The sequence below is a fragment of the Pinus tabuliformis genome, chromosome 5_1 (assembly GCF_031772625.1).
Source record: "Pinus tabuliformis cultivar Carrire ecotype Pingquan chromosome 5_1, CPIR1, whole genome shotgun sequence".
NCBI classification, from domain to species: Eukaryota; Viridiplantae; Streptophyta; class Pinopsida; order Pinales; family Pinaceae; genus Pinus; species Pinus tabuliformis.
The window spans coordinates 569,088,826-569,101,293 of record NC_142305.1 but is presented as its reverse complement, the minus strand read 5'-3'; the positions used below and the strand labels follow the sequence as shown (position 1 = coordinate 569,101,293).

The 12,468-nt window shown below is 36.9% G+C and overlaps 1 protein-coding gene across 1 annotated transcript in view; it reads right to left on the bottom strand.

The window, feature by feature from the left end:
- The window catches only part of LOC149166099 (CEN-like protein 1), a 51,706-nt gene extending 39,461 nt beyond the window's left edge, over nt 1–12,245 (bottom strand). Inside the window, exon 1 of the mRNA XM_089430044.1 lies at nt 12,084–12,245. Within this exon, the coding sequence (XP_089286170.1) occupies nt 12,084–12,245 (162 nt within the window). The remainder of the gene's footprint in view (nt 1–12,083) is intronic.
- Nucleotides 12,246–12,468: the final 223 nt, after the last annotated feature.

Here is a 12,468-nt window from a genome sequence, read left to right as displayed (position 1 = left end):
GAAAATTTACTTATGAGAGAAAATCCACCAATACCACACAAATTTATTGGGTTATACATATAATGATGCAATGCATATCTTTTGTGTGTGTGGCACATTATGTAGATCAAAGAATTACTCCATCTGTAGTATCCATGTTACTATATCCTTGCCATCAAACATCCTTATATCCATCTTTGCATTGTAGTAGGTATTCAACACAAAGTTAGAGTCTCTAAAATCATGATTCACATTCCTTTTGTTCTCATCACGATTTTCATGGACTACCTTATCACCATTAGGAAGTATTTCCTGTAACAACTTTGTCAAACCCTCCTTCAAATCTTCCATTTAAGTTTCTAAACCATCCTTCAAGATTTCCACATCTACTTTTATTTTTACTTCTAAACCATCCATCTTAACATTCATTATTGCTTCCAATTAATTTTTGGTTACTCTTTGTGACAACGGGATTTGTTGCACTTAGTCTCGTAGTTTTGATATATCATATTCCATTTATTCCTCTTATTCATGCATCATAGTAGAACTTATTGTTGGCTTACAAGGTGTATCCCATTTTTTTTTGTTGGGCATATTGGAACTAAATAATGATGTCTATGGTTCACTATTGCCTTTGAATCACTTCAAACATATTTTTCAAATTGATATCAAATGTTATGTAACTAGATCACTGAATAAAAGAAAAGATAAATCAATGACCTAAAAATAAGAATGTTTGAGGGGAAACCTCATTTTACATCATATAAATGAACAATTCTTGGATGATACAAATGATAAGAAATCCTTGGTACATATAGGAGTCTAAAGGGTCACAATATAATCAAGGCCTACATAAGAATAATAATGTAATGACACAACAATAGTAGTAGTAGGCATCAATAGGGAACATCAATAATAATATCGGGGTTGCGTAGGGAACAACAATAACAATATTGGGGCTGCACTAGTGTTATAGGGACCTAACAACTAGGGAACCCTAACTACCTCCCTTGTCTAGTTTTGGACACCAATTGCACTTGCTTCCATTGTTGATGCCGCATTGCCTCACTAGTGTTTCTTTTCTATTCTTGTTTGGGTATTTTTGCCACAATTTTTGTTATTGGTCTGAGCTATGGTTTCCCACCATTGCATCTCCTTCCTCTATAAGTATTTCCTTATTGCCTTAGATTCCTCTCCTTCCTCTTTTAGTTTTTCCATGATTTTGTTGTTTTTTTCTCAATGGTTCATATTTCTTCTAGCAAGGGGTTTGTTGTTGTTCCTCTGCCATCTTTCCCCTTCTTCCATCATTGTAGTGTTTCTCATGGGTTTTTCCAGGTTGTATCTAGTTGGGGTCTACAAATGTGTGGCCTAAAGTTGTTCTTTGCTTCAGTCACTATAGATTTTTTTTCACTGCCACTTTGTTTTCTACTCTCTACTCACTCTTCTACTGCTTTGGATTTTTGCCTTTAGGCCTACTTGTTGTGAGATTTAAGTTGGGTTTATGGATGCTTTGATGTCTATTCTTGGTTTTTTTTCCATTATATTTTTTCAATATGTTATGTTTTTATCATATTTGTTCACGAGTTGTATACTCTACACTTTTTTTTTTTTTTTGCATGCCCCTAGGGTTTTGATGTAATGTTGTATTTGTTATTCTATGCCACTGAGGGATATAGAAAGATCCCATTGAATACACCCTTGACTATGTATTTACAAAATGTGATTATGTTTATCATCGTAAATATAATTATGGTTTTCTTCTTACGAAAAAAGTGCATATAGTAATATGTTTTAGAATTTATTTAATTTAATTTTTTAATTTGACATGTATAGCATTAATAATATATATAGATAGATAGAAAGATATATAAATTAGAAAAAAAAAATTGTAGAAAATATTTAATTTTTATATGCTTATTAATTAAATTAAATATAAAACAATGAAATATAACGGTAATGAATATGAATCATTATTTTAATTTATATTACCAAATGCATATTAATTTATAACTTGTCTATATGTCACATTTCTATATTTAGAAATATTTTTTTAATTATATGTTCTGAAATATGAATCGTTAAGAATCTATTATTATTTAAAAAAAATTATGTGATATGTATATTATGATTTTTTAGTGGAAAGAATTGTTTGTAATTTTGTTGATAAATGAAAAATTACAATACAACAAATTGAATTCAATCTATTTATTATTTTTATGTTCTATTAGTTTTTTAATTGATTTGACATTATTCTCTATTATTTATTTATTTAATGCTCCATTTTATGGACACTACAACATTGTTGCCAAACTTGAACTTGCAGGGCAAACCTAGGTTGAATGATGTGATGGAGTTTGAAGAACATGTGGTTGTTAGTAAATTCCTTAATATGAATGTGAATGTGGATTGTCTCAAGGAGTGGGCCTAATGAAATTTCAAACTTATGGTTGGATATCCTCCCCACATTATGGATTAAGGTATTGGATGATTATTATGGGTGTTTATAACAATGGCCAAGGTTAAAAAAAAGGTCTTGAAAAGGTGACATATGTGGGAATTTAAAATATTATTTATGAAGAATTTCATGTGAGGATTGCAAGGATTCATATCCTGTGTGTCAAGTATCCCTCTTGTATTATGATTTATGCAAGTATATTATGTATTGGAGAATTCTCTTGGCCCATACTATGAATTCAATTATGCTTTCCAAAATAGACAGTACTATGGAATACCAAGAATATAAGTTGGATTAAATATATATTAGGGTTTGGAAGAGGAAATGGTCATTGAGATCGGGACAAACGTCATCCAACTTTCTCTAGGTTATGAATTATTTCCCTTTAACTATGGTTGGTTTCATTATTATGGGAGTTTAGCGATGGAATTATTAGAAACATATTAGTGGAAGTTATGAATGTAATAAGCTTTGATAAAATGGATGGAAGTGGAACTAGTATAACCCCATATAATTCATATAATTCCTAGGGAAACTGGTAATAAAATTCTTAGTGAAAATTCTCCATTTATCCAACAAGAAACAGAGGAACAACTATTGGCCTTAGGTGTTCATAAGGATTTAGTTTGGAAATGGTTAGTGAAAACAAACTCAAAAATCTATATTTGGGTAATACACCCCATATTCCTTCCCCTTGGAAAGGAAAATCCACTAAAATGTTTGGTTTTAATACTAGGGGCTAGAAGTGGAACCAAAAGGGTTATAATCTATCAGTGAATTCTTACCTAGCCTAGAAATCATCAAAATCCTTGTCTCCTAAATCATTATTATTTTACCTATGATTAAATTTCTTCTACTAGGATTAATTGTCCACGAGGGGACATCTACATACCCTATCCAATGAATAGAGGCACAATTTACTTATACAAATTTCCTTCTAGAAGCACATCAGATAGTGCTTCCACTTCTTGATGTCTTGGACTAGGTCATAGATTTCCTTGTCATAGGTAGGGTAGTTGAGAATTTCCTTTTGAAAATTTTCAAAATGATATCATACATTCTTTCCTCTATGTATCAAAACTACTCCTATGGCATAACCACTTACATATGTATCCAATTTGAAAGGATTTTATAAGTTTGGTAATATGGGAGCTAATGCCTTACTAGTGTTTCTTTCCATATCATTGAAATCCTCTTGTTGATTCATCCACAACTAGAAACTCTAAGTCTCATTTTTGTGTTATGGAGTGGTGCATCTACTATTAAAAATGAAGTTATGAACTTTCAAAACTATCATGCTTCCCAAAAAGCTTCCAATTTCGATGGAATTTGTGGTTATCCACTTCATGATTGCCTTCACCTTTATGGGATCTATGTTAAGCTCCACTCCACTGATCACATACACTAAATTCTTAATTCTTAATTCAATTTATCCAACATATAGGTTATATGTGAGATGTTCGCCTCCTAGGTAGAGTTATAAATCAATATATTATCGAAATATACTATGACAAATGAATCCAGATATGGGTGTAATACATCAATTTAGATGATAGGTGAGCCACAACATTAGGTGCTTGCTCAAATCACTCCCAACTTTAACAACTATTTCAACTATTTGTTCACTTCATTTTCTTCCAAAATGTATTTTCGATATATTCCAATATTTGTCAATGGAATATTTGGAAATAATTATATGATCCCAAAAATCTTTTGATTGTGATGCATTAAAGAATTACATATTAATCTTGCATTTAACCATGAAATTTCAAGTGCATAAAAGAAGAGGAAGAGAAGAATAGAAATTCATGCATGGAAGACATAGGATTGATATCGAAGTTCATCCAGGAGGGACTATGTCTCTGGGCCCTACTCGAATTATTGGGGAGAACCTGTTTTCATTAGATGGCAAAATAATGAAAGTACATCAAAAATCAAAATGATGATTTTATACCTCCAAAATTGAAGAAGCCCGAAAATTGTAGACCTCTGAGGGAGAAACTAACAGCATCATTGAGTTCATGGCATTAAGAATTGTTGAAACCATATAAAAAATTTTGAAATATCACAAAGTGAAAATCTGGCCCCTAGAGAAATGGCTCAGATCATGGTTCCAACCCCCTCTCTACACTACTCACAGTTCCACCACCTACATAATTAACCTGCCTCAAACTGCGTGCACACTCCTCTTGCTTGGCGCACTGAGAAAATAGGTTTAATTATTAACTTGTGCGCAAATTAACCAACAAGTCAGTTTGGTGCAGTGGTAATAATAGTGAAGTTGTTGAGGAGGGGTCGGGGGATCAAATCTCGCCCCTCCCAAAATAATACACATTATTTTGTGGTTTCAAATTATGACCAGCGGGTCCACTATTTTGTTGGCTCGTGACCGCATCTTCTGTTGGTTTCTATTAAGTGGCGTGGAGGGGCGGCGGGGTTGACAACCCATGCCCCACCATATAGCATTTTTATTGTATGATGGCTCTGGGGTGGCGGGGTCATGGCCGCCCACCCCACTATTAGCATTTTCATTAGGTGGTTCTGGTGGGTACTGGGGGCGGCAAGGTCATGGCTGCGTGCCCCACTATTAAACACTATTGTTATATGGTAGCTACCTTTTTTTTATTAATTTTCAGTTATATTACAATATGACTACTTTTAAAAATTCAGAATTTAGACCAAAGGAGATGCTTTAATGAGGCAACAATTTCACTCAGAATCTGGCTGGACTTGGCTGGATTCCATCTGCCTAAAAACTTCTAAATTGTGTCTCTATTAAGCCTACAGAGTTAGCAAAGTCAACCCTGAACTTTGATTGCTCCTAAATTTTGCATACATACTCAGTTTGACAAATCGTTCGCACCTCCACAATCACGCCAACGAGATATTTAACACGAACCTAGTTTGAGCATAATACAAAAAAAATTATTTTTGACCCTTCCTGAGTCCTCCTGGACTTCTACATGTATTTGGAGCCACCTGGATCACTATATTTCATGGTCCCTTTCCCTCTTAGGTGGTATCCTCTTGGGCTCCTAGAACACTCCCGTTTTGCTTACAAAAAGTCCTTCAATTAATGTTATTATTCTCTAGTACACACCTCTAAGGATGACATTATTCTTCCCAATTTATCATCAAACTTGTTTTCTCTGAAGAAAATTAAAATATATTTCTTATTGGATTGAATGAACTTCATGGCTTGATTGGTGCATACCAGTGTGGTCATTGACTTGCCTTTATGTGTGTTAATGATCTAATAATTCCTAAACTTGATTAGGTTGAATTGTTTGGATCTCTACATCCTCATACATGTAGGGACTTTAAAACACTAATTCACATATGTCAAATGGTACTATTTATAACTCCATTTCATCAATGAAATCAACATCTATAACAAATATAATCTTACATTATTTTATTACCTTGATCTTGGCATACTTCTTTAGGCATATAAATAATTATGGGCCAATATAATTGTGAACCTCTAATCCATGATTTTTGAATAGATCCATTGTTATAAGATTAACCTATGGATTATACTAAAAAAAGCATCAATATTTGCCTTCTTAAGCTAGATATGGATGGGGAATATTTTTGTCATCTCCTTCTCTTCCTTGTAATTAAGGCTACTCAGATTCACCTCCTTCTGCACTAATGTGAAAAAAAATATTCGCATTCACTCGAATCTATTATGAAATTTATTGCTAAAATTTGTGGTTATAATATTTTTTCTATGCATCATTCTTACAACTCTTTCAGTTCATTCTTGGACGTAGTTTCCAACACTTTCCCTTATTGTGAGTTTCAATATTGAAATGGTTAGAAGGGTTGTTGGGAAAATTCAACTAATTTGAATTGGTGGCCATCATATTTTTCCCTTCTTTCCATTTCTTCTTCCACTTATTGAAAGCTTCTTGGTGATCCTTATACTTATCACCCCTTCGATTCACTTTCCTATGGCGTATGTTTTCAAGATACTTTGCCTATACATAATACTTGTCCACTATGCTTGGGATGAAAATCATCACTTTCTTTCATATATGACTATGTTTATCGCAAAATTAATTGAACAAAACAAATAGGTTCTTTGGATATATACTAGGATGATGTTTATCTTTCTAAACATGGTGATGTAATGTTGCACACTCTTCCTAAAGTAGTGCCACTAGATCTAATGTTCCTCTACATACCCAATAGGGTAGAATTGGGAATTGGTGAGGTTTTTTCATCCTTCAACCTATATATTAATAAATCACCCTCCACTTTAAGTTTTTCCATGTTGTTTTCCCTCTAGGTTAAATCATGACCCTCAATCTTCAATATAGAAAATGATATCTTGTATTCCTCATTTATATGATTAATGTTGAAATACTATTTATTTTTTCAAACAAATGGTTCAATTTTAATGCATTAATCTAACCTAGGTATGGATTTATGTCCACTTTCTCTTTTGCCTTGACTATGGATTACGAAGAGTTAAAAACACTCTAACTCAATTAATTTTTCTTGGGTTCTTTCCATGAATCCTATTTTGGCTATTGATTATATCCTAGTTTTCCCTCTAATAAGATCTCAAAGTTAGAACCTATGAAATTTCGGAATGATCTAATAAATCTTGTTATAGCCACTATGAAGAGATTCATATTGTTATTGATGTTGAAAAAGACATCTCAAAAAATTCTTACACTAGATCTATAAGGTTATTGTGTATAGTCTCATTGACCATTGTTATGGTTTAATTAGTATACACTCAAACTAGTTCTTGGATCCTTGCAATGTTTAAGAAAACACCTCAATTAAAACTACTCTAATACCAATATGATCTATAAATGTTAGGTCTCTATAATACTAGTGTATCCCCCTATTGTTATTATTATGCCCATGTATTTCACATATTGTTATTATTGTGCCCTTACATTATTATTGTTATGTACACTATTATTATATTGTGACCCCTTAGACTTCTAGATATACTAAAGATGTCTTATCATTTGTATCATCCAAGAATTATTCATTTATGTAATTTAAAGGAGGAAACCCCTCTAAGAGGATAATTTTTAAGTCGTTGATCTATTGTTTCTTCTATTTTGTGAGTTGGTTGCATAACATTTGGTATTAGAGCTTTGGATTCTAGGGTTTTGTTGTTTCAAACAGGCCATTGTAGAGTTTTTGCTATAACATTTTTCTACAAATATTCCGAAGTTGAATGTTTGAGCACATGGAGCCCATTATTGACTAATGTCATGTAGAAATTTTAGATATTGGTTTGCAATAATTTTGGAGATATGGTCTGAAAAAATTAGGGGTTCTGCAAGCTCTAGAATTCAGTCTCAAATAGGTAACCTTGGGAAAATTGTCATAAATTTCTCTACAAGAATCGGATTTTAATTTTGTAAAAAATGACTGAAGTTTCATGCAATTTATTTTTTCTTTTATTATTTTGCGGGCTGAAATTTAAAACAGGAACATGTGGCATTTTGTACAATTTCACTCTACTAAACCAGTCTGTAATCAAGTTACCGTGGGAGATTGGGCATAACTTTATCTTGAAGAATCCAATATTGGTGTGACTTGTAGCATTGGAAATAAGATACAAATGGATACCACAAGATGAAATTTCATACCCTAAAGAGCTAAAATTATTTATATACAATAGCTTCAAGATTAAGATCGTGAAAGCAAGAAAAATGTGTGTATTTATTAAAGAATCTTGCATAAATTTTGTTTGAAAAAATTGTTTGAAGTGATTCAAAGGGCATAGTGAAGAATATGTATCATTTTTTTATTACATAATTCCTTGAAACAAAAAAATGGATACACCTAGTGAGAAACCAGAAAGATCTACTATGACACATGGAGAAGAGGAAGAACTGTGTCATGATATATCAAAATTATGAGACCAAGTGTAGCAAATTTTTCTCTTGCAAAAAGTAATAAAAAATTAATTGGAAACCATGATGAATGTTAAGATAGATGAAAAAAAGGACATGAGTGTTGGCTAAATGGGGCCTGACCTAGGTTCAGAAGTGATTTAGCCAAGGAAATCCCAATACTACTGGCCCTTTCGGCAGCAGTCCGCGGAGCGCGGACTGAGGTCTCACCTGAAGTAGTAGAGGAGGGTGCTAGAACTAGGTTTCCACACCCTAGGGTTGTCTTGATGAAGGTTCTGGAGGCTTGTGGTCTGAACTTGCATGCTTGCTCTGCTCCACGCAACATCTTGTGCGCACCTGTATAAGTGGCGCATATACGGTAATATCCTGATCCTAATCCTTACTCGGCTATTATATTAGTGCTTTGACTTAGTTTGTGCGGGCCCAATAATCTTATTACTTATTCAACTTTCAAGTAAGTGCACGTAATCAAAACTAATATAACTGCATAAAGACAAATGGAACCATAGATGAACAATATTCTAAATCAAACTTATCTTTATTAATAATCCTTTTCAAGTTCAGTTCAATTACAGACCCGACTCTGCCCTACGCACTCAGCTGCAGGGGCCTGCGCATTGAGTTGTGAACTCTACTAGGCCTCTACGCACTCAGCTGTAAGGCCTCTTCCTACTACTACGACCCAATACACTTCAGGTCCACTTCTATCCTCTAACCATGCCTTCACATCTATCACTTACTGCCTGCTCCCCAAAACCTATCTTTGCACCTAGAGCCTCACTATCTTTATACAATCCCATGGTGCGTAGACCATGGGTAGGCTGACACAACTTTACATTATTTTATAATTCTTAGGGTGGACAACCCTATGAATCATCCTAGATTTTTGTGCTCTGCATCCATTCCTCATGGAGTCTTTATATTACATTGACCAAAACTCAGGCTTTAAGCCCCAAAACCATGTTGTGGGGGGATCCGCTACCCAACAAGTTCCCAACACAATCATCATGACTCGTCCTGAGTCACTCTGCTGGTGTGGTGATCTTTGCACGAAGTCCATCCAATTATGCATGTGCTACACGAAGGTCTGCAACACATCGTTCTGTCATTTGTTGTATCTTCTCTACTTGCTCGGCTGAATGCTCACTCTCAGGGGCAAATCCCTGTCTTAAAGAATGCATTGCATTCATCTATGTGATTTTTCCTTCGATGTCAGTAGTGATGAGGAAGGCCTCATCAATCTAAATTTGGACGCATCCTTTAAGTTCAACCTCTTTTTGGTGCACAACATCCACTTATTCCTTCAATGCCTTCGCCTATTGTAGCTTTGCGAGCTGCTCGGTCAAGACCATTGTCTGTGCCGTCTCGCATACACTATCATATTGCATTTGAACCTCCCGTGCCTCTATTTCCAAGCGTTGTATGGTGGGGTCCTCTTGTAAGGAAGTGAGGATCGCGAAGGATTCTTCCAACATAGCTGTACAGGTCTACACTACCTATCCTATTTCCTCCAGCCCCTTTTGGATAGCGCTAGCATGCTATTCCCGAACTTCTGGGGGCATGGATGACTGTGCCTTTAATCGCAGTTCAACAATCTGAAGGTTGAGGTCTAACTAGATCCTCATTGCTTCCTCCTCTGCCTCGCGGAATCCACTGGCCAATTTGTGAATTCACACTATGATTGGTAGGTCTATCGCAATTTCTAGCTCTAGGGCATGGCAACATGATTCCTCTACTATCTTCTCTAGCTACTGATTCTGCACCAGCGTTTCATCACATTGTAGGCTAAGCTGTTCGATTTTGATTCATTGTTCACTGAGCATTTGCACTATGCATCCTTTTATAGCGCGAAGTTCTATTGTCACTCCATCATGCAACTGGTATAATATATCCCACGGAAGAGCAGCCAAGTTTAGGCCAAGTACCTTGATTCGGCCCCTCACGACTATGTCCTCCATATTATTCACTATTAGTGCTCCTTTCGGCAGCATGACAGTGTTAGCCATTTTGGGCCACAACAACTACTCTGTTACCGATGTACCCATGACATCGTAGGTAACTACCATTCCCTCTTATGTGGCCCACACCTAAAGTTCCTATAGTTGCACCCTAAGGGACCCCAACACATTCTGCTGCTCCTTCATTGCTTCCTGGAGCACTTCCCCATTGACCTCGCGAACTCTGTCGCCAATGTCATATAGGTAACCCTCCGTTAGAGTAATGGGTTCACCATCTAGTTTGGAAGCCTTGGTCTCCTTCTGTGGCCCTGTTCATTCTATACCGCATGATCGTTTAGTTATGCAGGTGTCATGGTTGGGTCCATGCCTTCCGTCATTTTGTCTGTCCCCTGTCCTGTGGTCAGGTCTGGTCCTCTTTCCTCCTATATCATGGTGGCGCGTGTGGCCGATGCTGCTGCTTCTTTTTTGGCTGCCTTGATCCACTCTGCGGTGGCCTTCACTACCTTGTGGGAAGCCCTTACCTCCTCGGTGAACTGCTTGTTGCACTTCTACTGTGCCAGTAGCTTGGTGGCATCCTTCTATTTTTGTATCGCGCGCCGCCAGATCCAAGGCACGCCACTAGGATGGCCATGAGTCGAGCATAGCGAGAACAACATCATCAACCACGATGAAAGGGGGTTTGGTCTAGTTCTGCTTCGGAGCCTTCCGAGCCTTGATATACACATTGTGCATATCCGCCTTAAAGTCTGCAAAGCTTCGCAAACTGTCGCAGACTGTGTGGGATATTCGCAGTATTTTGTTGATCCACATCCGGATGCTCGCTTCCATGAGCACCCAGAAAGTCTTGGTCTCGTGGGTCCTTATGGCATCCTTTGTCACCCAGAGCGATGCGTATTTTTCTACCTCTGGCAAGTCTTATTTGAGGGGAGGGAACTGACTATCCTCAGGCAGTTCCTCTGTCACCAATAAGATAGACAAGAGCAACCATGTGTAGTGGAAGGTCTTACCCTGCTCCTGAGCTTCATTGAAATTGGTTAGGAATTCCTCACAGAGGAATTTGACCCAGTTGAATTGGACCCCCTTCGCGCATTGTTCAGCCAGCGCAACGACCATCACTGATACATCGTTGCCATAGAATTTTCATATCATCTTCCCAGCCAACAACTAGGTGGCTACGTGCACCCCTTTGTCTTGAATGCTACTAATTACGTAGCTTCTCTACTTCTTTTCCAACTTGTATTTCTTTTTCATGGCCTCTGTAAGCACCAAATCTATGCATTTTCTAGCTATTTCCATGGGGTCCCTTCTCGTAGAGGGAAGCCAAGAAATCCTGTGAATAAGCTCTACCGTGAGAGGAATAGGCTCCTCTAGCCACAAGTACACATCGTGCACCAGGAAAAGTAGTTTCCTAATGAAAAAGATCATGATTGGTGCTCAGTGAAAGTGTGGAATCCATAGTAGGTGGAGTAGCCTGACCTCCTCCACACCGCGCAACTATTTCTATGGCTCTAGCGGTGTAATTGACCCCTCCTTGCTCTATTTCATGAGTTGGCTAGTCTCCAAATGTGGGAACTTTTCACTGTCTGCAAGGTCCCAATCTTAAAATTTCATCGCGGGCACGCAGCCTAGAACCAATCCTTCAAATAGGATTCCATCTGGGAGGAGCGGGATTTGGAGTGTGCTCTTAACGACATCCAAATATTTGGGTACTTTTACTCTCCCTTTCCCCAGAGGGACATACTTGGGTAGTTTTTTTGTAGCGTGGACTGGCTGAATGTCTTCCTCCATTTCTTCATCTACCTCGATCTCTTCTGCAAATGCCTGGAGATCCTCGTCTTCATCATCTATCTCAAGATTAACAATTTTTCCCTTGTCTTCCATAGACAGTTTACCAAACCACGGATTTTGCAGAGACATATGGACTAGTCCTGCTGCCTGTGGATCCTTTTTGCGCCTTGACATCTGGAGTGATTTTGGAATTTCTAGTGCATCCCCCACCGACGGCGTAGGGCTCTATGTGGCTCCCTTGGTTTTTGACATCATTTTGTTTAGGAAGTCCTGCATCTCCTTCAACAATCTCTCAAACACTGAACTTGCTCTTAAAGCCTCTAAATTCATAAGGTCCATACCCAATTGATAGCACAACAACTGAATTCTCAAAACACCAAGGGTTGTTCAGTGGATA